General features: G+C 41.0%; 1 protein-coding gene across 7 annotated transcripts in view; it reads right to left on the bottom strand.

Annotated features, from left to right (window-relative positions):
- The window catches only part of HERC4 (HECT and RLD domain containing E3 ubiquitin protein ligase 4), a 99,370-nt gene that overhangs the window by 47,451 nt on the left and 26,065 nt on the right, over nucleotides 1-25,854 (bottom strand). For all 7 annotated transcript variants that reach the window (XM_063435069.1, XM_063435070.1, XM_063435071.1 and 4 more), the window contains 3 exons: nucleotides 8,277-8,436; nucleotides 4,773-4,849; nucleotides 568-789 (listed from right to left, as the gene is read on the bottom strand). In XM_063435069.1, the coding sequence (XP_063291139.1) occupies nucleotides 568-789; nucleotides 4,773-4,849; nucleotides 8,277-8,436 (459 nt within the window). The remainder of the gene's footprint in view (nucleotides 1-567; nucleotides 790-4,772; nucleotides 4,850-8,276; nucleotides 8,437-25,854) is intronic.

Genomic DNA, 25,854 nt, shown 5'->3' on the forward strand with positions numbered 1-25,854 from the left:
CATCTAGTCTTGTTTAATATTTGATACAACATGTTTGCATATTAAATATTCAATTGTTTAGTAAATATACCCCTTTTTCTTTTTGTTTAGCCTTTACTAAATGGATGTATTCCTTTAATACCATGTATCTCCAATTCCTGGTTCAAGCAGTGAAACAACCTCTTGCTATTTATCATATTTTGTCTTGTTTCTATGTTACCGAGTGCTTTCCATGCCAACAATAGACTAGATGAGAGGCTCAGATTCCAGAGGTTAATTATCGCTACTCCTGCACAAAGTCATTTCCGGGGTATACAATGTGACACAAAGTTTTTAATTTTAATTTTATGTTCTGAATGGAGTTATGTACCCTGTAAGTGTAAAGATAAGTTGTATTATTATAGCGCAACAATATAAGTTGTATATTATATATCAACAATAAAAGTATGTTTTGGATAGCAAGCTAAGCAGTGTTTAGGATAGAAGAAAAAAAAAAGAAAAAAGAAAGTTAAAATCAGTACCCTGTTTATAATTAAAAAGAAATGTGAACAAAAAGTAAAGATACAATTTGCAATAGATATGTCTTACCAGATTCGTCATTAAGCCCAAGTTGCCCAAATTTATTTCGTCCCCAACCGAATATTGCCCCTGATAGTGTAAGTGCAAAACTGTGAGCGCCTCCAGTGGCAATCTGTAAAAATGGGATTCCTAATAAGGATTTAATTAGTCTTGGTGCCGTTTCATTCTTCTGTTCATAGCCCAGGCCAAGCTGTCCATAACGGTTTTGCCCCCAAGAATAAATTTCACTTTCTGGGTAATAAAATAAAAAGGAATGTTAAGTTATAAAGGCACATCCCTAACAATGCTTTTATGATATATCTGAAAAATGTTGATACTCGTGTTTTTTTTTTTTTTTTTTAATAGATCAAATTCCCTCTCAAGCTGACTATTGCATGTTTTAACATTACAAACTCCACAGTTATACTTAAACCAGTGATTCCTTTACTTACATTTACAATTTAAGTAACATAACAAACAGCTAACTGTAGTGGTTTTGATAAGCCAAAATTTGAATGGGTAAGGAGGAAATTAATTTACTCATTATCATGGCGGCTATGTTAGTGGCCCCTGCCACTACAAAAAAACAAAAACAAACCTAAAAGAACTATACCCAACATACTACTTGGAATATAACCTCTATAAGAAGCACTAGTCACAAGCATTTTATATAAAAGGTTACAAACACAGTTCATGAGTATAATTTTGCAACACGCTCATATAAAGAACTGTTTATTGGGCATATTCTGGCTTAATCTTATCCTGTAGTTTTGAACATATTTAAGTCTGTTTTGGTCAAAGCAGATAACAAGAAGGATGATGAATTCTGAGGTTATATGAAAGTTTCAAAAATACGCTTTGAGCACTTTTCAAAATTTTAAACTGCACATTACCCTTGGTTTGTTATGTAGTACCTCTGACTGTACAGAACTTATAGGAGAACTGTAAGTTCTCTGAAAATTATACTACAGTCTAAAGCATGGGTGTCCAACCTTTTGGCTTCCCTGGGCCATATTGAGCACAGAGGAATTGTCTTGGGTCACACATAAAACCTATAATATAATTGATTTATATAATAAAATGTAAAAACCCCTTTTATTAATTTAGTTTAGTAGATAACTCCCTTGTTTGTTATCCTTATGTGGAATTGACACATGTAAGGATACCAAATTAGGGAGCTATCTACTAAATACAGACATGTATTTGCATATGCACACACAATCACATACACACAATCACAAACCTATACACACATAATCACAGACACACACATACAATCACAGACCTTAACACAGTCACATACGCACACAATCACAGATGTACACAGTCACATACGCACACAATCACAGATGTACACACACACACACACACACAATTACAGACCCACACTCACACAAATACAAATATACACACACAATCAAGGACCTGTAAACACAGTCACATGGACATGACAGCAAGTAGAGGTACTTTTGCTGCACTGACCACGTCAAATTCACATGACACTGCAGCTCATAGAAAAGCATTAGATTCAACACTTTCCTATGAGAAGCACTAAATGCATGCACATACATCTATCTTGTCTTAAACCGGAAAGGGACAGGTAAACAAACCTTTATTTTGAATATTTTTATGCCAAGGGGAAGGGGACACCAACAATACAGTTATGTATTTCTAATGCTATAACAATTGATAGGACAATCCACCTCAGCCCTGGCATATATTGCATTGAAGAAAGAGAAGCAGAAACATTGTGTTCTGTTTTTGCTCCTGCCTTTATGATGTTTGATAAAAGTTGTGGGGCGGTTTCTAAGCAGACAAGTAGTTCTATTTAATGAGCGAAAAGGGCAGAGCTTATAACAATGGCTGAAATGGACACAAGTTTAAGGCATGCAGTTCAAGGATTGAGCTGAATACAGTAGCTTAAATTTCTATATTGAATTTTATTTTATTTTATAATCATATACTAAATCAAGGGGATATGTAAACATAATTTTAAAAATCCTGGGAAGCGACAATTTCTCTCTAGAGATGGTGAACGCTACAGAGTAAGGGGAAAATAAATGCACTCAAAATAGGTATTAACTTTTAATAACTAAGAGCTGTATTAAAATGTAATCCTTCCCTTTCAGTAATAACAAAAAAAGTATAGTTCTCCTATAACATATGTACAACCAACATTTTTTTCTATAGTTGATAGCATACATTTTCTCATTTTGCTTGCAACCAAAATCGCAGTAGAAGATTAGTAAATCAACAGCAGAAAAAAAAAAAAAAGCTTTAAAAAAAAATAAAAATAAAATTGGAACATGCATTCCATTTGTGAAATGATACCTCCAATATGTACCCAAATAAGTGGTCTACATTGTCCATCAATAACCCTAGCCTGTTCCCTCTTCAACTCATTCAGTGACATGATTTCCATATCAGGATGGTTTATTTTGTTTCTTTTATATTTTTTTATCCTTATAACACACATGGAGTATCTAGTGGTTATATTTTATTACTTGGAAAAGTGCTTATTGCCATTTTTTCCTAATGTTTACTGTCTATTTCTGCAATAAAATAAAACTGTCATGAAAAAAATACAAAAAAAAATGTTTTTATAAAGAGGTAATTGAACCATTTTCTTCGCAAACAGTCTGGCATTATATTTTGATATGTCACAAGAAAAACGGGGACAACATATTTTTCTGACTAACTGTAAACACTGTAATATTTAACAAAAGGCATGTGATATTCATGCAGGATCTTGCACAAAAAACAAACAGACCCAGGGACAAATATATATGAGATCTATTATCTAAAACGACCAATTTTATAATTTTAGGAACACCTTTAAATTGCTATAAAAAAAAAAATACTGTGGCAAAATATCTATTTTTGGTGGGTCCTAACCTTTAAGGGGAACAAAAATGGAAATCTTAGCTATATACTGTTAAACTGAGTCATATTCATGTATTGCTACATAAATTCTCTCATATACATATACCGTATATTGAATTTTGACAAAAAGCATTAGCCATTTGCCCCCTCCCTTTTTTTCTTTATGTATTCTTGCCTGAATTTTTCATGTATCACATTTGATTTTACTACTGTCGTTTGATTGGAGCACCTTGTGTGGCTTAGGACCTAGCGACCCTTTCTCTCTGTTTTCTGCATCCTTCTTTGGTTGAGAAGCCTAAGCCACTATTCTTTAAATCCTTTTCTTTAAATCCATCTCCAAGTGATACATTGTCAAGTGATTTTGAGTAGCAGACTGGGTGCTGTCAAGCCCAAATCTGAGCAGTACTTTAAATACAAAAAACAACTTCTCTGAAGCACACCATGGACATGTATGAGGCATTTAACACAGTTTCTCAAAATTGATAGCTTGTAAGGGTAGGACGTTCAGGTGTCCCTGGGCCTGTTTATTAAGTTTAGTCTCTTGGGTCCCTAACACAGATTTTACGGTCACAGAATATGAAATAATTTAAATGGCAAAACTACCAAATGCACACCAATTCAGAAGAATCAAATTCACTTAATGATCTTGCATTGAGCATTGAAATTAGCATGCCAGAGTTTGCAGGTGACACAAAAGTTGATAAGGTAATAAAGCTCAAGCAGGATATTGCTGCAAAAGCATTTGGGTAAATTAAGTGGCAGATGAGACTCAACATGGAATGAGCAAGGTTATGCAATTTTAGGACACATAATAAACATGCAACTTAGAATATAAATGTACTTGAGTTAGGGATATTAAACAAGAAGGATTTATGCATAGTAATTAAAAAACAAACATGGCAACAATGCAAAGTCAGGCAGTGAGGATCAGTATGGAATTGCGGTTTAGAATATGGGATATTTGATCGCCTGTTGAAAAAAAACACACATTGTGTTGTTTATGCTTTGCAGTTTTGGCTACCAAAAAAAGATAATATGAATTAAAAAGTACAGAAGCAGGCAGCAACATTAACAAGGTGAACATAAAATTTTAGTTAAAAAAAAAAAGGCTAGAAAAATCTGCACTGGGGACATTTTGCATTGGTGATATAAGAGAATGAACTGGACAAAGTTTTTTCTTACAATCCATATGACAAAAATACAGACACTGGATATTCTTGGGTGTTATGTTATTTAATTAATGTGGAAACAAACACATATGTGTACGAATTTAATCTACACAGTGTACTACACATATTGGCTAATTTATAGGGCTGGAATATACCATAAAAAATAGAAAAAGTAGTCCTTACGTTTAGAGAGCGCCAATGAATGATGATGTCCACAGGCCACTTGTACAATCTGTACCTCGGAAAGGCTCTTAATATTTCTAGGTAGAACACATAGAATATATATTAACTTGTACCAAACACTAATACAATATCAAAAATTCATGCAGAATTTGCAACAAGGATAAAGAAAAATAATCCTGAAACTTCAAATTTGATAAATTCTATTACCTGCATGTATCATTCAATTATAGAATACAAAAATACAACAGATCAATTATTCTAAACGCAATGTTTTAGCATCTTTAATGTTCTAGAACAGATAAAGGTCTAGCTGACTGCCTCAATGCATATTTTTGTTCGGTATTTACAGATGAAAATGAAGGAGAGGGACCTCAGTTAAGAAAAAGGATAAATGAGTTATTTATTACATGTGAGTTTACAGAGGAAGAGGTTCTATTTCAACTGCCAAAAGTAAAGACAAATAAGTCAATGGGACCTGATGGAATACACCCAAAGCTATTAAAAGAGCTTAGTGGTGTACTAGCAAAACCATTAACAGATTTATTTAACCAATCATTGATAACAGGAGTAGTCCCAGAAGATTGGAAGTTGGCGAATGTTGTGCCCATTCACAAGAAAGGTAATAGGGAGGAGTCGGGCAACTATAGGCCAGTAAGCCTTACTTCAGTAGTGGGGAAAGTGATGGAAACCATGTTAAAGGATAGGATTGTTGAACATCTAAAAACACATGGATTTCAAGATCAGAGACAACATGGGTTTACTTCAGGGAGATCATGCCAAACTAATCTTATTGATTTTTTGGATTGGGTAACTAAAATTATAGATCAGGGTGGTGCAGTAGACATTGCTTACCTAGATTCCAGTAAGGCTTTTGACACTGTTGCACATAGAAGGCTTATCAATAAACTGCAATCTTTAAGTTTGGATTCCAATATTGTTGAATGAGTGAGGCAGTGGCTGAGTGACAGGCAACAGAGGGTTGTAGTCAATGGAGTATATTCAAAGTGTGGGCTTGTCACCAGTGGGGTACCTCAGGAATCTGTACTTGGACCCATTCTCTTTAATATTTTTATTAGTGATATTGCAGAAGGTCTTGATGGTAAGGTATGTCTTTTTGCTGATGATACTAATATATGTAACAGGGTTGATGTTCCAGGAGGGATAAGCCAAATGGCTAATGATTTAGGTAAACTAGAAAAATGGTCAGAGTTGTGGCAACTGACATTTAATGTGGATAAGTGCAAGATAATGCATCTTGGACGTAAAAACCCAAAGGCAGAGTACAGAGTACAGAATATTTGAGTCCTAATCTCAACATCTGAGGAAAGGGATTTAGGGGTGATTATTTCTGATGACTTAAAGGTAGGCAGATAATGTAATAGAGCAGCAGGAAATGCTAGCAGAATGCTTGGTTGTATAGGTATTAGCAGTAGAAAGAGGGAAGTGCTCATGCCATTGTACACAACACTGGTGAGACCTCACTTGGAGTATTGTACGCAGTACTGGAGACCGTATCTTCAGAAGGATATTGATACTTTAGAGAGGGTTCAGAGAAGGGCTACTAAACTGGTTCATGGATTGCAGGATAAAACTTACCAGGAAAGGTTAAAGGATCTTAACATGTATAGCTTGGAGGAAAGACGAGACAGGGGGGATATGATAGAAACATTTAAATACATAAAGGGAATCAACACAGTAAAGGAGGAGACTATATTTAAAAGAAGAAAAACTACCACAACAATTCTATGTCTTAAATTAGAGGGACAAAGGTTTAAAAATATTATCAGGAAGTATAACTTTACTGAGAGGGTAGTGGATGCATGGAATAGCCTTCCAGCTGAAGTGGTAGAGGTTAACACAGTAAAGGAGTTTAAGCATGCATGGGATAGGCATAAGGCTATCCTAACTATAAGATAAGGCCAGGGACTAATGAAAGTATTTAGAAAATTGAGCAGACTAGATGGGCCGAATGGTTCTTATCTGCCGTCACATTCTATGTTTCTATGACTTATTATAGTCGGGCTGTTATCTGCGTGCCTACCTGCAATGGCATATTTTCTAAGGTTCCTCAAATCGCAAAAAGCAAAACAGGCAAATTACTTATACAAGCAAAGGTGGACTTTAGGGTGTTACTAATATAACAAAGTTTAAGTCACAAAGGCACAAATTATCAAAAAAATAAAAGCACCCGTGTTTTAATTAAATCATAACTTTTCCTACACTATTGTATTTAATCAGCATTTCCAATTTTGCTGACCAAAACAGATTAGAATACATTACACGGACCAATAAGAAAAATCTAATATTTGAGTGGATGTAGAATGTGAAATGGATATGACTGAATGTTATCACAATCAAAATAATCCTCAGCAATATAGTTTCATGGTGGTTTATTGTGCCATCAAACGTGAACAAGGCAACGTTTCCTCATTAACATGTCTTTCTCAAGCCTAGGTCGAAAAAGACGCATTAGTGTCAAAACATTGCCCCTTGAATTTTCTCCTCAATGTAAGTAGTCAGACTGTTTACTAAAAGTTTGACTTTTTATCTGGGGTCCATTTGACACCAAGTCCTGCCTCTCCTCTTCTGCTATGGAGAGCTCAAGGCTCCTGCCAGGAGCTTCTGTTAGCACTACTGATTTAAGCCATGCTCATTGGCTGAGAGCATGAGCTGAACACTCAGTCAAGGAGCTAAGCCCTGCACAGCCAGGGTTAGCTTTGGAAGTGCCAGAGATATAGGTTTTTGTTTGTTTTATAGCACAACAAGAGCATATGATGTAAATTACTTTAACGCTAATAATGCAATATTATTATAATAATAATAATAATAAACATGGAAGTGCTGTGTAGGTAATTGTATTATATAACATTTTTATATTTCCAACCTTATCAAGTGCTTTATGTGCACTTACTATTGTGAGGCAATGAAGATTTGAAGTGTTTAAGCACAACAATGTAATTGAGTGCTCCAATATCACTGGATCATAATCTATGCAGCTTAAATATTTATTTCCCTTGTTGAAAAATAGAGTAGGAACCACCAACATTGGGGTACTTTGACAATAGAACCACTAATAAAGCAACACCCAAGCACCATACTCACTATTGTAATTAGTCAAACTGTTTGCTAATAGTAGGACTTCAGGGGTCAGCCAATGGTAGCTCAATAGACAAAAACATACGTCACGTAATTCACACCCAAATTAATAAGTCTGTCTGGGATTTACCTGTAAAGTCTACCTTATGGAGTTAACTGCTCACTTCCCCCACTGGCTGAGAGTGCACTGCATAGCTAAGGTCAATGTAGGGAGCTGCCAACTCTCATAGAGGAGGTGACCTGTGCCCAGATTTGAAGTTGTGAAACCGTTACAAAAAGGTTTAAAACTGGGAGAGGCACCAGGGCACTTTTGGCATAATAATCACTGCAGCACGCGGTCATTCTTTCTTTTTTTAATTAGAGTCCAGATCACACTTCTTAGTTTCATTGGGTATGTAGAATCTTTACCTTGGAACTCGGACATAGTCTTCTACTACAGGAATTCCAATTTGTCCGTCTGTAGCCAGACCCCAAGAAAACACTTGGCCTTTGTCATTAAGTGCCAATGTGTGAGCTTCTCCACATGAAACGGCAACAATGATCTGGGCATCCAGGGCTCCAACCTGTTCTAGAAAACCAAAAAATAAAAGTAGAAGAGTAAACTTGGAAAACTAGTAAGAACCACCAGAGTGAGCAACTGGTGCATTTATGTAATATAAAACATTGCTGCCATCTGTTGTTATCAGTTGCATTGTCATTGACTTCAGTGATGAAAAGGTGGCACACAAATCCTAGTCCCTCACTCAACTCTTCCCCCAGTTTCTGTGTTTTTTTTTTGTTTTTTTATTGGAGGTTTTGGTTTAGAAGACTGCCCCCCTATCCTTTAAAACAAACACCACATTAACAGCCATCACAACGTTAGAACGTTCCATGCCGTCCTCCAAAGAGTGGGCTTTAGGATGGCATGGAATGTTCTAAAATGTTGTGGTGAGCAGGTTTATATCCCTGCACAAACAACAACAAAAAAAATCAATCAATACCTGGGGCTCCCCTCTGTCAGCTGGGTCATTTATAATGACCTCAGACTGACAGATGAGCTGTATTAGGCACTCAAAGTGACCACTGGATGCAGCCCTTTAAATGGGTATTTAACGTCCCATTGGCTGCAATGTGGTGTGACCAGGGTTAAATCCCTCCTTACACCAGGAGATGACTCAATGAATACCTGGGGATCCTCTCTGTCAGCTGAGGCCTTTTTTAGTGCTGACAGATGGGCTGTGTGTTGCGCTCCAAGTGTGACCGGCTTACAACCTTTTCAATAGGCATTTAAATGCTATTACAACAAAATGGTGTGAGCACAGTTAATGCTAAAAAAAGATGCTAGATCCTGAGAATGCATAACAAGACAGATAAAATTATAAAATGGAACAAGATAATTCCCCTAGGGGTCTCCCAGTCGGTAAATCGAGGCAATTAGAGATACCGTGTTAGCCTAGACAAGTAGGAATATATGCCCCCAAATTAAGGAATACCATATGTTGGCATGCTCGGAGCCCAGTACAGCTCAATCCCAAAGCCCTCAATGGGAAGAGCACAGTCTATTATCATGGGAGGAAACATTTTAAATGTGTATATATAATAATTATACAACCCTGCATTTTTAACAATGTAAACCGCTGTTCGTACAGTATAACTATTTTATGGGAGGTAAAAATAAGAAAATAAGAGTTGATCCAGGGGCCCCGAAAAAAGCTGATATGGGGCTGGTGTATTGGCTCCAAAAAATGCCCACTGTCACTCTCACTGAGGATGGGGGATAACCTACAGGTAGTATGAAAGGAATAATAGCAGACCAGAGGTCCTAAAGGAAGAATAACAATGAAAAAGGAAAGGATGCCCTACCTTTAATAATTCTAAGGATGAAAGAATAACTGGTAAATAAAATTAGTGTAAAGGGAGAAATACATTTATACAGCTGGTGTGATATGTATACAAGCGAACTAAGGTCCAACTAGACAGGTGCTCAACGTGTCTAAAAATCCAAATAATGTCGCAACCCCTAGCTCCACACAATCCTCCATGTGGACTTATCGGTAAACCGAGACACCCTCTGATACTCACGGATTGGACAGTGAGTTCCGCCGAGTAAGAATAGGCACACCGACTGTCACTCACATCATCATGTGTCTATATTTATATTTTTATTTAATAAAATATCTAAAAGACAAAATGTTATTGCTTCCAAGACAATTCTTATTTTATATTGTATTCTCAATTATTTATAGTTTTTAAAATAGAGGACCTCTTACTAACTATATAAAATTATGGCCAAGATATCTGTATGGTTAGCCCTGCTAGTATTTAGAAAATTGGGCAGACTAGATGGGCCGAATGGTTCTTATCTGCCGTCACATTCTATGTTTTGTCACATTCTATGTTTCTATGCGAAGTTCTATGCTTTAAGACGTTATAGTGGTAAATACGGGAACCAGCTACGGTTACAACTGGCACACAACGTGGGGATGGTAGGAAGCTTTAACTGTCAAATAATAAATACCTAGGTAACCTCTTATACATAAGAGAACACACAATACTTTGTCATGGAACAAGTCTTGAAATATCAAGAATCTAATGAGCTTTTTGTAGCCCAGACTCAAAGAGAGATCATCATTAAAAAAGATGATTTTAATGTGAACTTGTACAAAGCACTTAGAGTCCAGGTGCCAGGTACAATGAAATTAGCATACAATGCAGAAATTGTGGATCTTAATTAATATCATAAGAGAACAAATATACATATTTGGTAAACCTAATATGCCTAATACACCAGCACAGCATGGTTATTAGTTCCAGGACAGTGGGTTGTAGGCAGGGGGCCATGTTCTCTCTGTAGCTGCATAAGTTTGCATGCACAGAAGAAAAAAGATTAATGCAAGATGCGACACTTGCTATTATATTACTAATAGATTTCAAAGTCTAATTCCAAGAATGCAAAAAAAATTGCATTATGGCTTAATGAAAACATTCATGCCACAGACGCAACAGACAGACGGGATTTTTAATTATTGCATTACTGGATTGTATTATCCACTATATATGAAAAGTTTTACAAAGCAGTGATAATTTCCATACTGTCAGTTACACTTGCTGTTGATTAAAAATCAGGAAATTATAACAGTGTACTATGTCTGGGATTTCCAGCCAAGGTCGCAGAGTTACAGACACAGATAAACAATTCCAAGGAATTGAGAAGTCTTTTTTGTTTATTCCAAATGATTAAAAACGTTATTACATACAGCCATATAGAGAAAGACATGGCTTTTAAAAACATTAATTGCAGTACACTGCAGCATATAACTAATGGCTTGAAATTCATCCAGAGTGCTCTGTGTCATTTTACAGAGGGTGGGAAAATTCCAAAGAACTTTCCCACGCTGTGTAAAATGATTAGCACTCTGATTGGTTGAATTCCAAGTCAACCTATCAGAGTGTTCTGAGCCTAATTGCAGGGCGGGGCAAGGCTGTATACGCCTTTCTCCGCCCTGCGGAGCTCAGTCTGCGCCGTGCCCTCGCCGGGTGAAGATGGATAAATTTTTAGCATCTGTTTTTTTCTTTTTCGTCAGATTTTTTTGCGCTCTGTTTTTTTTTTTTTTTTTACTAGTTCGACGGGTATTATGGTTTTTATTTGGCCTTTTTTGGGGCTGAAAAATTAAGATTTTAGAAAACAAGAAGACATCAAATGGTAAGTATTATTTTTTACAGGTAGTTAGTTTTTATTTTATTCCTCCCTCACTATTTTTAGGGTGAGGGGGTTAGGTAGGGGATTCTTTTTTATTTGGGTGGGGGGGTGACTAGGGGCTTGGGGACCCCTAGTCACCTTGGAAGGGGGGGCATTTTAATTTGGGCCCCCATCCGCCACTCAGGGGTGGGGGACGGGGGACAATAGGTTCCCCCCCTCACTATCATTTATGGCCCCCACCCACCACTCAGGGGTGGGGGCCACGGGGGAGGACATTAGGTCCCCCCATTGTCTTTGATGGCCCCCATCCGCCGCTCAGGGGTGGGGCCGGGGACGACGACAATAGGTCCCCCCACTCATTATCCTTTAGGGCCCCCACCCGCTGCTCAGGGGTGGGGGCTGGGGTACTAAGGTTTGTTTTTTTGTTTTTTTAACAGTGAGCAGCCACTGTTTACTAGACATGCCCCTACTCACGGTATAGCGAGTAGGGGCAGAATTTACAAATACGGAGTAATTTTTTTTTAGTATTAGTAAATTTGGCTGAAAGACCAATTTAGGTCTTGCAGCCTTTTGGTAGATAACTCCCTAATTTTATTAAAGGACACGGAGGCTCATATTATGCTCATCTCTTTCTTTATTATACCTCAGCAGCAAAGAGAAGGTATAAGATATTCATAGAAAAAAAAAAAAAAACCTCAATAAGAACAGGTTCTCAAAGGGTTAACATAACATTCTACCCTTAACCAATAGGAACAGTCCTCTTGTCCATAACCTCCCATGTGACCTTTCCTCTCTCTCTTTCTTTGCAGCTGCCTCAGCTAAGTACCACCTAATTTTCTTCTCTCTAGTCAGAGGAATTTATTGCTTAATTTGCTTGACTTTATGTACTGTTTATGTATTTTTCCACACAGTTTTTCTTCCTTAGGTATACCCCTTTAAGCCAGCGTGTCAACACGCTTCGGGGTTTTTCTCCACTCAGCGGTTTACCGCCTCAGGCGGTAAACCCACCCCCTCCCTCACCGCTCCGGGTAGTTTATTACCCGTTCCATATCCCATCCTTCCCCCCTGAGCGCTCACCGCGACCGTTTTCTTCGGCGCGAGCGTTTCGCGGCTGGTAAACGCTCGCGCATGCGCATTGGCAGCCGCACAGAGCGGCAGCCATTACCATTAACGGCTGACCGGATTTTTCCCGCCTTTTTCCCGACGCCCTCCTGTGATCTGAGGGGCGGGCGGGAGTGCGCGGATTGGCTGCTGGCTGGGGCTTGCAGCTTACCAGTGCTCCCTTGCGGCCATTCCGGAGGGAACACTCGGTAAGCTGACAGTCTTTTGCTTGTGCCTTGTCCTATCACTCCTAGCCAGCCACATTAATCGGAATTTCTTGTACCAGGAAACTCTGTAAATAATTCTGTGTATATATACAGTTTAAGTGTACAGTCATATAGTTACACATACACTCTGTGGTTATTCAGTTGCTTGTGCAAACGGAATATTACACAATTTCTCTCACTCCCTTCAGCCTATATATCTAGCATGCTGAACCCCAGAGCCCAGGAGACTGACACTCCTACTACTGCCAGCAAGAACACCAAGCTCCAGGTGTCTCCTGCCACGCGCCCACTCTCACCACAGAGAGAGGACGCGGCTTCCATGGAGCAGCTGAACTCAGAGGAGTTCCATACGCTCCTGGACGCGACCATGGCCAAATCGGTCACACAGGCCATATACACGGCTATGGGGGCAATGTCAGACAACCTGACACAGTCCATTAGTAACGCCATCCTGGCGTCTAATCACAACCCTAGCGGCCTCCACCCCAAGGCCCAAGATGACAAGCCTGCTTCCCTCACCGGTCGCAAGGCCACTGAAAAGACCCACCACGTGGGCAGACGAACCTCCAAAACACATATGACGGACAGGTTGCGCCCTGTCACTAATGAGGACGTGGGGCCCCCACGTAAACGAGCCTCCCACCGGGCAAAAACGGTGAGGAAATGGAAACGGGCGAAAGCCCAAACTGAGACATCCGACTCTGATTCGGAACTGGAGGAGGTACTGAACGAGTCTGAAGAAATAGACTCTTTTGAATCGGAGAACTCCTCTCCGGAGCGCAGCCTGGCAGCAAACCCTACCAACACGGGTAAGGCGGCTAAGGATGACTCCATCATCCTGGACCCTCAGGGCGAGCCCCTCTTTAACCCGGACAACCTACAACATCCTAGGTCTACCGAATGGTTTCCGGCTGACCATGTGGCCCAGTATATTGCGGCCAGGATTAGGAAACCCCTGGATAAAAATACCAGGAACAAGCTAAGGGCGGAATGTCCACGCCCGACGGTCCCTGATATGGCCTGTGCCACACCAGAAGTGGACCCAAAAATTGCCCAATTCCTGGGCAAAGCTGGCTGGAAGGCCAAAAAGGGTTTGGACTATTCGCTGCGCCACTGCCAGGACAAGGTGCTTGACTCCTTGGGCCCCAGCGCAAAAATCTTCGATATGGTCGAAGCGGCACTTTCAGGTGACACACCTGTAGACCTCCTGGCTATTCGAGAATGGGCACAGCGCTCTATTTGCCTCATCGGCAATTCCAACGCTGCGCTAAGCACAGAGAGGCGAAAGGCGATCCTCATGAAGATCGACCCGAAACTGGTCAACATGGCCATATCTGAGCCTGGTACACAGGCAAAAGGCCTCCTTTTTGGAGACAATTTTGTGAAAGAGTTGGGTACCTATGTGAGCACATTTACAGCCCTGGACAAGGCGCAAACAAATCTCAAACGAGTGTTCTCACCAAAGGTTTTTGGGGGGGCTGGCAGACATCGGGGCCATCTGTCCAGCCGCTCATCACGGGGCTCCTATCGGGGCTACCGAGGCCCCACTACATCCAGGTTCCCACAGACAGAAGCCAGGAATCCTACACCCTTCTTTCCTGTCAGGGGCAGATCATGGCAGTCCAGAGGACACAGAGGTGCCACATACGGCCGACGGCCTTATGGTAAGTTCTCTTCCCCTACCTTATTCTGGTATAACACATGTGGGAGGCAGACTATCCCAATTTTTCGGGGCATGGCAGAGACTCACGTCCGATGCCTGGATCCTCAACACAGTGCTAGGGTACCACATAGAGTTTGTGCAAAACCCGATACAATACACTATACCAAGGCGGATGGTGTTTGCCCCCCAAGACAGGGAACTAGTGTCGAGGGAAATTGGAACACTGATGGAGAAAGGCGCGATCTACCAGGTCGCGCCTCACTCCCCAGGCTTCCTGAGCAACCTGTTCTTGGTTCCCAAAAAGGGCGGCGGCGTGAGGCCGGTGATCAACCTACGCCCTCTCAATACATTCGTACGATATCACCACTTCAAAATGGAAGGGATCCATTGCCTACGAGACCTTCTCCGGCTGGGGGATTGGATGGTCAAACTGGACCTCCAAGATGCCTATCTCACCATCCCCATCGCAGAGGAGTGTCACAACCTCCACGAGTTTCAATGGAACCAACAGACATGGAGGTTCCGGTGCCTACCATTTGGCCTCTCATCAGCACCATGGTGCTTTACAAAACTGCTAAAACCGGTAGTGGCACTGCTGCGCAGCAGAGGGGTGCGCATGATCATATATTTGGACGATATGCTGATCATGGCACAGGATGCCCTTCTACTTCAACAACATCTATCCTGGGCACTATCCCTCCTTCACAATCTGGGATTCCTAATCAACTGGGAGAAAATCGGTTCTAATCCCCTCCCAGTCCATGGAATTCCTAGGATTCACTATAGAGGCAGTCCAAGGGACCCTAAGCCTACCACCTTCAAAGATCAAGACTATCAAGAAGGAGATTCGCAGAACGCTGGCTCGTCCAACGCTCACCGTGAGACAACTAGCCAGAATAATCGGACTCCTCTCAGCCTCCATACAGGCAATCTTCCCGGGCCCCCTACATTACAGAGCCCTGCAGAGACTGAAAACAGCACAACTACAATCGGGTCACTCCTATTCAGACTCCGTGCCACTCGATCACACAGCCAAAGAGGAGCTCAGGTGGTGGCTCCAGCACATGGAAGCATGGAATGGCAGAGCAATCTTCGGCACCGCCCCAGATTGCATAATAGAATCCGATGCCAGCACGCGGGGCTGGGGAGCGCGTTGTGGTCCTATCTCCACGGGAGGAAGATGGTCCCAACCGGAAAAGGCACTACACATCAACAGCCTGGAACTTATGGCAGGCTCTTTCGCGCTGAAGAGCCTCTTGGGTCACAAAACGCACTGCTCCATCATTTTGCGGATGGACAACATATCAGCAGTCCAATACATCAACCGCCTCGGCGGCACCAGATCCAAAATCCTGGCAGACTTAGCCACGGACTTCTGGCAGTTTTGCTTGGAACGCAACATATCAGTTCAAGCCGAATACATTCCGGGACTCTCGAACACCGTAGCAGACTGGAATTCCAGATACCTACGGGATGCCAGCGATTGGCACCTGAACCGCGCAACGTTCTTAAAACTTCAGACATTATGGGGCCCGATGTACATGGACCTGTTTGCGTCGAGATTGAATACTCAACTTCCGAAATTCTTCAGTTGGAGACCGGACCCAGAAGCAGTAGCTACGGATGCATTCCTCCATCCATGGCCGGTCAGAAGACTATACGCTTTCCCTCCATTCGCTCTACTGGCACGAACATTGGTACACCTCGACCGCTCGCGGTCGTCCATGGTCCTCATAACACCATTCTGGACAACACAGCCTTGGTTCCCTTCACTCATGGAGATGTCCATAGATGTTCCCAGATTGCTACCAGAGCACCCACACCTCCTTTCGGATCCCGAAGGGAATCCACATCCACTGGTGATGCAGGGTCAACTCAAATTGCTAGCGTGGCTCCTCTCAGGGGACCCTGGGTCATACCAGATGTTCCACAGACAACTCTCGAACTATTGGCGGGAGCCTGGGCTCCAGGAACACGGAGATCCTACAGTAGGGCCTGGAACGCCTGGAGTGGTTGGTGCATGGAACAACAAGTGGATCCCGTATGTGCCTCTGTGAATTATATGTTACGTTTCCTCACACTCCTATACGACCAAGGCCTGGCGTATCGGACGATCAACGTTTACAGATCAGCGATCTCCGCTGGACACAAAGGCTGGGAAGGATCCCCAGCGGGCAAACACCTACTGGTGTGCAGACTCCTACGTGGGGTTCGATTTGCCAGACCCCCACAACCCCGATACACATCAGTGTGGGACGTGAATCTAGTCTTAAACTTATTAGAAAGATGGCCACAGAATTCTTCTCTCACACTGAAGCAACTATCAGCGAAACTGGCCATGCTCTTCTGTCTGATCTCATGCAAACGAGTTTCGGACGTTCGGGCACTAGACGTTGATGCACGCTCGTTCACCCCAACGGGAGTAACATTCAACATCTCCAGACGTACCAAAACAACGATTTCATCAATATCATACCCATCATTCCCCCATAACGTAAACCTATGTCCAATAGCCTGCCTGAAGGAATATGAAAAACGGACACAGGCATTTAGAAACCCGAGACACCACGAACTGTTTTTGGCCATCAACACGCCACACCAACCAGTATCCTCGGTAACAATAGCCCGATGGGTGAAGTGGATAATGACCACCGCTAATATAGACACGTCCATATATGGCGCACACTCCACCAGGGGAGCTATGGCGTCCAAAGCGTTCACTTTGGGATGCAGGTTGGAAGACCTATTGCGGACGGCGGATTGGTCCAGTGAGTCCACCTTTAAGGATTACTATTTTCACCCTACAGATCACATATCATCGACAGTCATTGCACAGCTTTGAACTAGCATAATATGAGCCTCCGTGTCCTTTAATAAAATTACCAGATTTTACTAATTACATGACGTAAAGTCATGATTTTATAAAGGACACGGAGGCTAATATTCGCCCACCCGGTAAGTATGTCATTTCAAAACAGTTGTAAGACAGAATTGTATGCCCACCCGATATAGCCTGACATGCAGGTAAGGTTGAGTTGGTCTAGATACGAGTCGATTATGTACCATAAGTTATACTACATACCATAGCACATACAACAGGCATGTTAATCTGTACAGATAACGAATACATAGAGTTAAACAACACCAATGTGGCAAACAGTTGCGAGACCATATTTTACCACTTCTTTTCTCTATCCCATTTCAGCTTGAAGAGCAAATATCGAAACCTTCAAATGACCAGTTGTCAGCACAGTTCATACGGATAACTTCTACAGTTCAGTTGCATAGAAGAGTTTGTTACAAGGGATAAAGTCTCCAAATTGTTCTTCTCAAGTTATGATGATCCAGCTTCGGCATGACCAAAGAAAGAGGGAGAGGAAAGGTCACATGGGAGGTTATGGACAAGAGGACTGTTCCTATTGGTTAAGGGTAGAATGTTATGTTAACCCTTTGAGAACCTGTTCTTATTGAGTTTTTTTTTTTTTCTATGAATATCTTATACCTTCTCTTTGCTGCTGAGGTATAATAAAGAAAGAGATAAGCATAATATGAGCCTCCGTGTCCTTTATAAAATCATGACTTTACGTCATGTAATTAGTAAAATCTGGTAATTCCCACGGTATTAGGAAGCTATCTACTGAGTGGCTGCAAGATGCAGCGGCATGAATCAGATCGAAGTTTCATTCATTCGAATGAAATTCCGATCTGTATAAAGTCCCGAATTGCGTTCTACCACGAATGGAGAAACTGTTCTCACTATGTTAGGACGCAATTCGGCAGTTTTGCCGGTGTTCTGTCTAAATGACAGGACATTCGGGAATACTGAAAGGATGCATCGCGAGAACAGGGAGGAAAGCTAAGAATTGTGGGGAAAGTTCTCTGACCACCAGAAATGAAGCACACTTTGCTCCTCCGCTGGTCAGAGATGGTCAGGCATAGGAAACCTCCATAAGACAAGTAGTCCCTACTTAGTCTTATGTTTTAAAGAAAACTAGAGCAGACAGGAAGAAATTAAGAACAGATCCTGACAAAGGGAGAGAAGAGGAATCGATTAAAGAAAGGCAAGTTCAGAATGACAGTGCCGCTTTAAGACAGCAGATTGCAATAGACACCATTACAGTGTTGCTTTGCCGATTGAGGTCAGAACTTTAAAGAATATATATACTATAGCTCACTTGACATCTGCCTTTTAATGAACAGTTGGCACAACACTTATAACATTGTTTGTTATACTGCACATTATAGCTGTGACAAAATGTTATACAGGGTAAAATGCTATTTCACAGTTTAACCCCTTAAGGACACATGACGGAGACATTCCGTCATGATTACCCTTTAATTTCTGAAGTTGTGTCCTTAGGGGGTTAATAGACTTACTCAGTATTTAAGGACGAAGTATTTCTTGCAAAGTTATTGGGACTTTGAAGGAAGTTCAATTAATTTACTAAAGAAAAAAAAAAGAAAGATTTATTCTCTTTTTTGCAAGTGAATTTTTTTTGTGCAAGGTCATTTTGTGTAAACACTCTGTGCAGTTTTAAAAAGCTGTTTTATTTTCTCACATTATGAATGGCCGTGTGATTAATATGCACACTAAAAAGATTGGCTTTTAGATGCACTTTGTTTTACTCTAAAATTCAATTTTAATACTGGAAATAAAGTCATTTAAAGAAAGTATATTAATTGTGAAAGATTTAATTTATCTATATTCGTCCACTGTTCACTGATCTCTCTAGTCTCAGTCTGGTGTTCAAACGTTTTTTCTTACAATACGTCTTGAGTTTATATCCACAACTGCATATTGCTTTGTGGAAACAAATTGAAAGCCTGGCATTGTAATATGTGTATGGACATGCTTATAACAAAGTTTGGTCCCTCTCCTCACATAGTTGGTCATTAACAGGCACTTTGATGCAATGTGTCTACCAACGCTATTCTGTTAAAGTGGTCATTGGATCACAAAAACATACTCTATCTTAGTCATGATGCAGAGTTTTTTCTTGTAAGGATAACCAGACCTAATCCACCTGGTTAGAGGGGTTAATTATATGGTAACCATTGAAGGTAATACGATGGTTGTTCTTCCTGTAAAAAGCCTATTCATGGCTAGGACAAGCTCATATAGATAGAGGTAATGTACTTCTAACTCCTGAAAGGGAATATTGGTGGCCCAATATGGAAAATACTGTAGTTCATTAATACCCAACGTACTTTTTAAATTACTTTATATTGGACATTTGCCAACATCTCATGGTTATAATTATGTTTTTGTATGTGTTGATGCATGTACCAGGTTTAGTTGGATATATCCTGTGCGAAGCACATCTGATACCACGATTGCTTGCCTCACTTCCTTAGTATGCATTTGGTAATACCAGGACCATCCACACAGATGGTGGTCCTGCAGGTACTGCAAAGGAAACCCAAAACTGGGCAACCACATTTGGGTGACTTTGGGAAATCCGTGCACCCAACCACCCCAAAGTAGTGGGGTTGTGGAACGGAAAAATGCTGAGGTGAAATGACTTTTAACCAAGTTACTAGTTGCTTGCCCCCACACAGTGGGATCTACTTATTCCTATGGTACAGATGAGCATTAACATCATACCTCATGATACCAATGGTGAGACACCATATGAAATGTTACACATTTTTCACAGAAAATCATATTTCTGCACCAGGGAGAGCTTAGAACCATTGATTCTATTAGAGAAATTTAGGGAATTTTTTTTCCAGCCAACCACACCATGCACCACCACCTACTTCCTACTGTTGGCCAGTTTGCCCTGGAAAGGGTGACCCCAAGAACTTTTACTACAGAGAACAACCAGAGCCAACAGAGAAAAGTTTTGATATTTTAAAACCTGCTTAATACTTCCAAGATGTTCACAGAACCACTGACTGACACAATGGATGCTATTAAAGAAGGCAAGATAAACAGAGGACGACAGAAATGCCACCAGAATCATGACCACATAACCGAATGAATCATGATCTGACATCTGAACCTGCAAATGTGAAGGAGAAGGATGAACAGACAGACGTGATACATTCACAGTTAACATGGAATATATGAAAAATGAATCATCAACATCATTATCAGAAAGACTCTGGAGAAAACAGACTGTACCTGAATTATCCTATTCAGCAAGAAAGAAATGCAAAGATGCAAGCAAAAGGATGCTAGAAAATAGATTATGGCGTCTCCTTCTTACAATCTGCAGCATTATCATAACATCAACCCTAGCTGTCGTTTTAAAACTGCATTGGGATTATGTTAACAAGCAAGAAGCACCTGAACTGAAATGGACTGCACATAATACAAGTTCTATGATCGTGAGGACAACCTCCAAGAACCATCTCAAAAAGAGAGAGACAGCTCACAGTGAAATTATTGCTAATGTGACCTACAATGGTGTGGCAAACCTAGCCACTTACAGAATGCCTTTATATATACCTGACTATTACTACCCTTGCTAATTACGAATGTCTTCATATATATCTGACTATTATTACCCTTGCTATGTTTATCAGTGGGGAAAAACCCACCACTGTTCATCTGGTTTATCTTCTGCATTCATGTGCTTACAGTTACATTGCCAGTTTCACGAACAGTGGATTCCTACACTGTTCGTGAAACGAACTAAGGACCGAACGGGAGACCACCCCAGTAGGTCGTGTGCCGCTCATTAGTGAGGTTGCAACATTGTGTCCAGCCATTAATGGGCTTTCTGTGTGGGGCCGCCGTTCGTGTACCGAACACGTGGTGGTGGCCCTCTTTGCTTTGTTAGAGTTCAGCGGTGTTTGGTCGTCAAATGTCGTTTGACCCATCCCTAGTGACAAGCTGCAGGCCTCCTGGCAGGGCCCATTCAAGGTAGTAGAGCAAATCTGCGATACCACCATATAATTGGCCTGTGTGCTGGAGCAGGGGGCAGACGCATGCTCCATGTGAACATGCTGAAGCCCTACCACGAGCGCACAGAGGAGGTGACCGCGATCTGTGCCTCTGCCGCAGAGGATTTTGATAACCTACCGCTACCAGACCTCCAAGCGAGAGAAGGCCAAAACGAGGATCTGGAAGCAGTACACACTGCATTCACTATACACACACACTGCATTCACTATACACACACACACACACACTGCATTCACTATATATACACACACACTGCATTCACTATATATACACACACACTGCATTCACTATATATACACACACACTGCATTCACTATATATACACACACACTGCATTCACTATATATACACACACACTGCATTCACTATATATACACACTAGACAAACACTCACTGCATTCACTATACACACTACACAAATACACACTGCATCCACTACACACACAGCTCCCCTGTCTAAATACACTTCATCCACTACATGTGGCATGTATATTTTGTGCATTTACCGTTAGAAATAGTTAATTTTTTCAAAATGGTAAATGTACAGAATATCGGCAAGTTATCGGCCTGAAAGTTCACAGATTATCGGTATCGGCTCTAAAAAATCAATATCGGTCGATCCCTATCAATGACATTTACAGAGTTGGCCCTAAGTCACTCTTGCATTGTCTTGGTTGTGTGTCTAGGGGTCATTGTGCTGCTGGAAGGTGAACCTTTGTCCCAGGGCAAGGTCTGGAGTGATCTGGACCAGGTTTCCATTAAGGATATCTCAACATTTTATTTCGTTTAGTTTTCCCATCAGCCCTGACCAGTCTTCGGCAATGAAATACAAACCCAAAGCAAGATGTTACTACCACCATGCTTCACTGTTGGCATGGTATAGTACAAGTTATGAACGGAACACCGTTTCCTCCAGATATGACACGTACAATTGAGGTCAAACATTTCATCAGACCAAATCTTGACTCTCGGCTTTAATTTGTCTTAAAGCAAAGAGAGTCTCCGTCTAGTCAGTCTGCCAGATCGGTGGAGTGTCGCAGTGCTTGTGGTCCTTCTGCAAGTTTCTGCTAACACATGATTTCTGGAGCTTATCCAGAGTGACCATCAGGTTATTGACACCTCTAATACCAAGGCCCTTTTCCCTGATTGCTCAGTTTGTATTCTATGCAAGCAACAATATTCACCCCTCTCTGCATGCAGACTCTTGTTTGAGATTAAAGGATCACAATAGGGTCAGGAACACAAACATGTATTCCTGACCAATGAAGCAAAGAAACAAAGTATATACACTAAAAAAATACACGTATACTGTGATAGCTCCAGGTGAACTTCACAACCACCTGTGGAAATATACAGCAAATAGACAAAAGTGGAAACCACCCAGAATACGTATAATAGATAGAGTACTTACGTTTGCAAGACAAAATATAAAAATGTATATATATTGATATGTATAGATATATCCATGGTTTATACTTTAATAGCATAGGCAATTTTGCCACTATATAGGATTTTTATTAGCAGAATGTGCACGGTTTTGGTCTCAGGCGTATTTTTCGCCTTTCTGTGCTTTTTGTTCCCTACAGGCAGCGGTCTTTCCAGTTGACGCATGCGCGTTCATTACGCGCATGCGCACTATTACCCGGAACTGTTTGAGAAGCTCCATGTATTTCGCGCCGGATTTCTGCGGTTCACAGTGAAACGCATGTTTGATTACATGTGTACCGGATTAAGAAGATGATGTTCAATGGTATAAAAACTTCCAGAAGTGGATCCATAACTATCCCTGAAGAAGTCCGACACCCAATAGGACAAAACGCGTTGGATATTACAGAACTTCTTATGTACTTATATTGTTTTTATTTATTTTTATTTATTTGAATGCTGTATCTTCTTCCTGACTCTGGATTGTGGATACTCGATTGTCATCACCAGGAGTTCCATATGTTTATGGAGAGATGCCTTTTTATGCTGCTATTTTGTAAGTGCAATGAATAAATGTGAATTTATATATTTCTAGACATACTTCACTATATTGCATTTTTTTACATTTACATATATCGTGTCGGAGGATATCTTTACTCATCACATTACCCCTGAGAGGGTGAAAGGCCTGAATGATCGTTTGTTTGTGAGTGCATTTCTAATCTCACTTTAACCCCTTAAGGACCAAACTTCTGGAATAAAAGGGAATCATGACATGTCACACACGTCATGTGTCCTTAAGGGGTTAAACACTACTTATATTTACTTTTTTACGCTATGAAAGTTTTTTCAATTTTCACACAGATTCCAATCAAGGAAATTTGACCTATATCAGGTTGTCCTTTTGTATTCTATCTATTATACGTATTCTGGGTGGTTTCCACTTTTGTCTATTTGATGTATTCCTGACCCTATGGTGTTAAACCCACCATATAGGTGGCTTGCCCCCCCATAGCCACCCTATAAAAGTTTAAAACTCACCTTTGTGACATCATCAACATGGCCGATTTTTAGCCAATCCAATGCTTTCCTATAGGGAAAACATTGGATTGGCTAAAATCGGAACAGGGCGGGGTCAAATGACGTTTTGGCCAATCAGGAGCTCCTCATAGAGATGCATTGAATCAATGCATCTTTATGAGGAAAATTCAGCGTCTCCACGAAGAGCGCGGGGACGCTGAACGTCAGGGCCACTTACTGTGCAGCCCTGAGCCAGGAAGCCCCTCCAGTGGCCATCTAAGGAGTGGCCACTTGGAGGTATCCATAGGGGCAATGTAAGCACTGCCTTTCCTCTGAAAAGGCAGTGTTTACATAAAAATGCCTGAAGGGAGCTATTATACTCACCTGAACAACTACATTAAGCTGCTGCAGTTGTTTTGGTGACTATAGTGTCCCTTTACTATCTCACATGAATGGCTGTAAACTCAGAAATATGATACTTTAACAGCATTTATTGTGTTGATCATACATACATACATGTCCCTTTTATAACCTGTAAATACATCTATCTGGATTTATTATTTTTACATTTTCTTTTGTTACTGTATAATGTGCATTTCTTTTTGGAGTTTGTTGGGGTGGGGTTACACTCTTACTTAGAATGCACAAAAGATTGGAATTATTGAAGAACACATTTATGCAAGAAAACAATGCCCATATCAATACCAACAGATGGTCCCCTTTTAATAGAGAAGCTTAGAAAGATATTCCCAGCTTATTTAAAATACAATTTGGACCCAGGTAAATTACTTTCAGCTTTCATATAAGGCATATGTCTGGAGTGACCTTTTCATTTAAATCCACCCTACTAATAATGGTTTTTATTTGCTTTCTTTTTAGTAATTACTATTTTTCTGTTATTATTCTAAAAAACAAAATCCCTACAAATATTACAGACTGTGTATTTTGTGAGTATACACACATACACACTCTCTTGGTTTGTACAAGCCTTATAATCTTTAAGCCTCTTTGGTCAGAATAGCAGCTTATCTGACAACAAAACGTGCTAGTAATCAAGAGCTAGTGTGCATTGGTAAATCCTAGTATCATAAGCAAGCCCAGGCCATATTAAAGTTTACTCTGGGACTGTTGGAGACCTTCAAATTGTGCATTTCTCGGACAGAAGGCGGCTAAAAATGGCCGCCACCCACAAAATCAGGTCAAGAGATGAGCAACAAAGCTAAAAAGAGTTATTGACGGAACACAACAAGCAACATAACCAGTAGAGCAACAAAACCAGTAGTGCCAGTAATTTACTCCAGGCCACTTGCCTCGTAGGGAGTTAAATAGTTTCAGAACCTTAGCTAGAGTCTCCTAGGAACCAGGAAGCTGCTCCCCTCCTCCACCACTTCCTTTAGAGAACCGGAAACTCCTAAGCAGGGGCTTCCGGTAGCTAATTAAGCCAATAAATGAAGTTCTGAACTGCAGGGTCTAGCTCAAACAGAAAGCTTCTGGCTGTATTGTCAGCACTGGAGGCAGAAAGCGGTGCCCGGGAGACCCAAGGTATTTAGTTAAACAGGTTTAAAATAGTTATGCTTACGATGGTGGGGCACCAGGACACTCTTGAAACGATTGCTAAAGCAAACTGAGGGGACTACTTTGGTGGCACTGGAGGGGCATACCACCATTGGTTGCCAATTGCCAGCTTGCTATACGTGCTAATGTCAGGACCCCCGTAACACATAGAATTCCCATTGTTACCATGGTCGCTTCTGATGGGAGCCAGGCAATTATGAAGGCCTGGCTCATTGGCTGACAACATCAGCTGAGTGCGCTAAGCCAATGCACACAGCCCTGCACCACCTGGCTTGGCTTGGATTAATGCAGGAGCAGCTTTAAATAAGGCGGCTGCAAGCACCAGGTACACTGTCAACTTTTTCTAAATTGTAAAACTCCTTTCTGTGGGAGAGCTTCAGGGC

The sequence above is a fragment of the Pelobates fuscus genome, chromosome 10 (assembly GCF_036172605.1).
Source record: "Pelobates fuscus isolate aPelFus1 chromosome 10, aPelFus1.pri, whole genome shotgun sequence".
Classification (NCBI taxonomy): domain Eukaryota; kingdom Metazoa; phylum Chordata; class Amphibia; order Anura; family Pelobatidae; genus Pelobates; species Pelobates fuscus.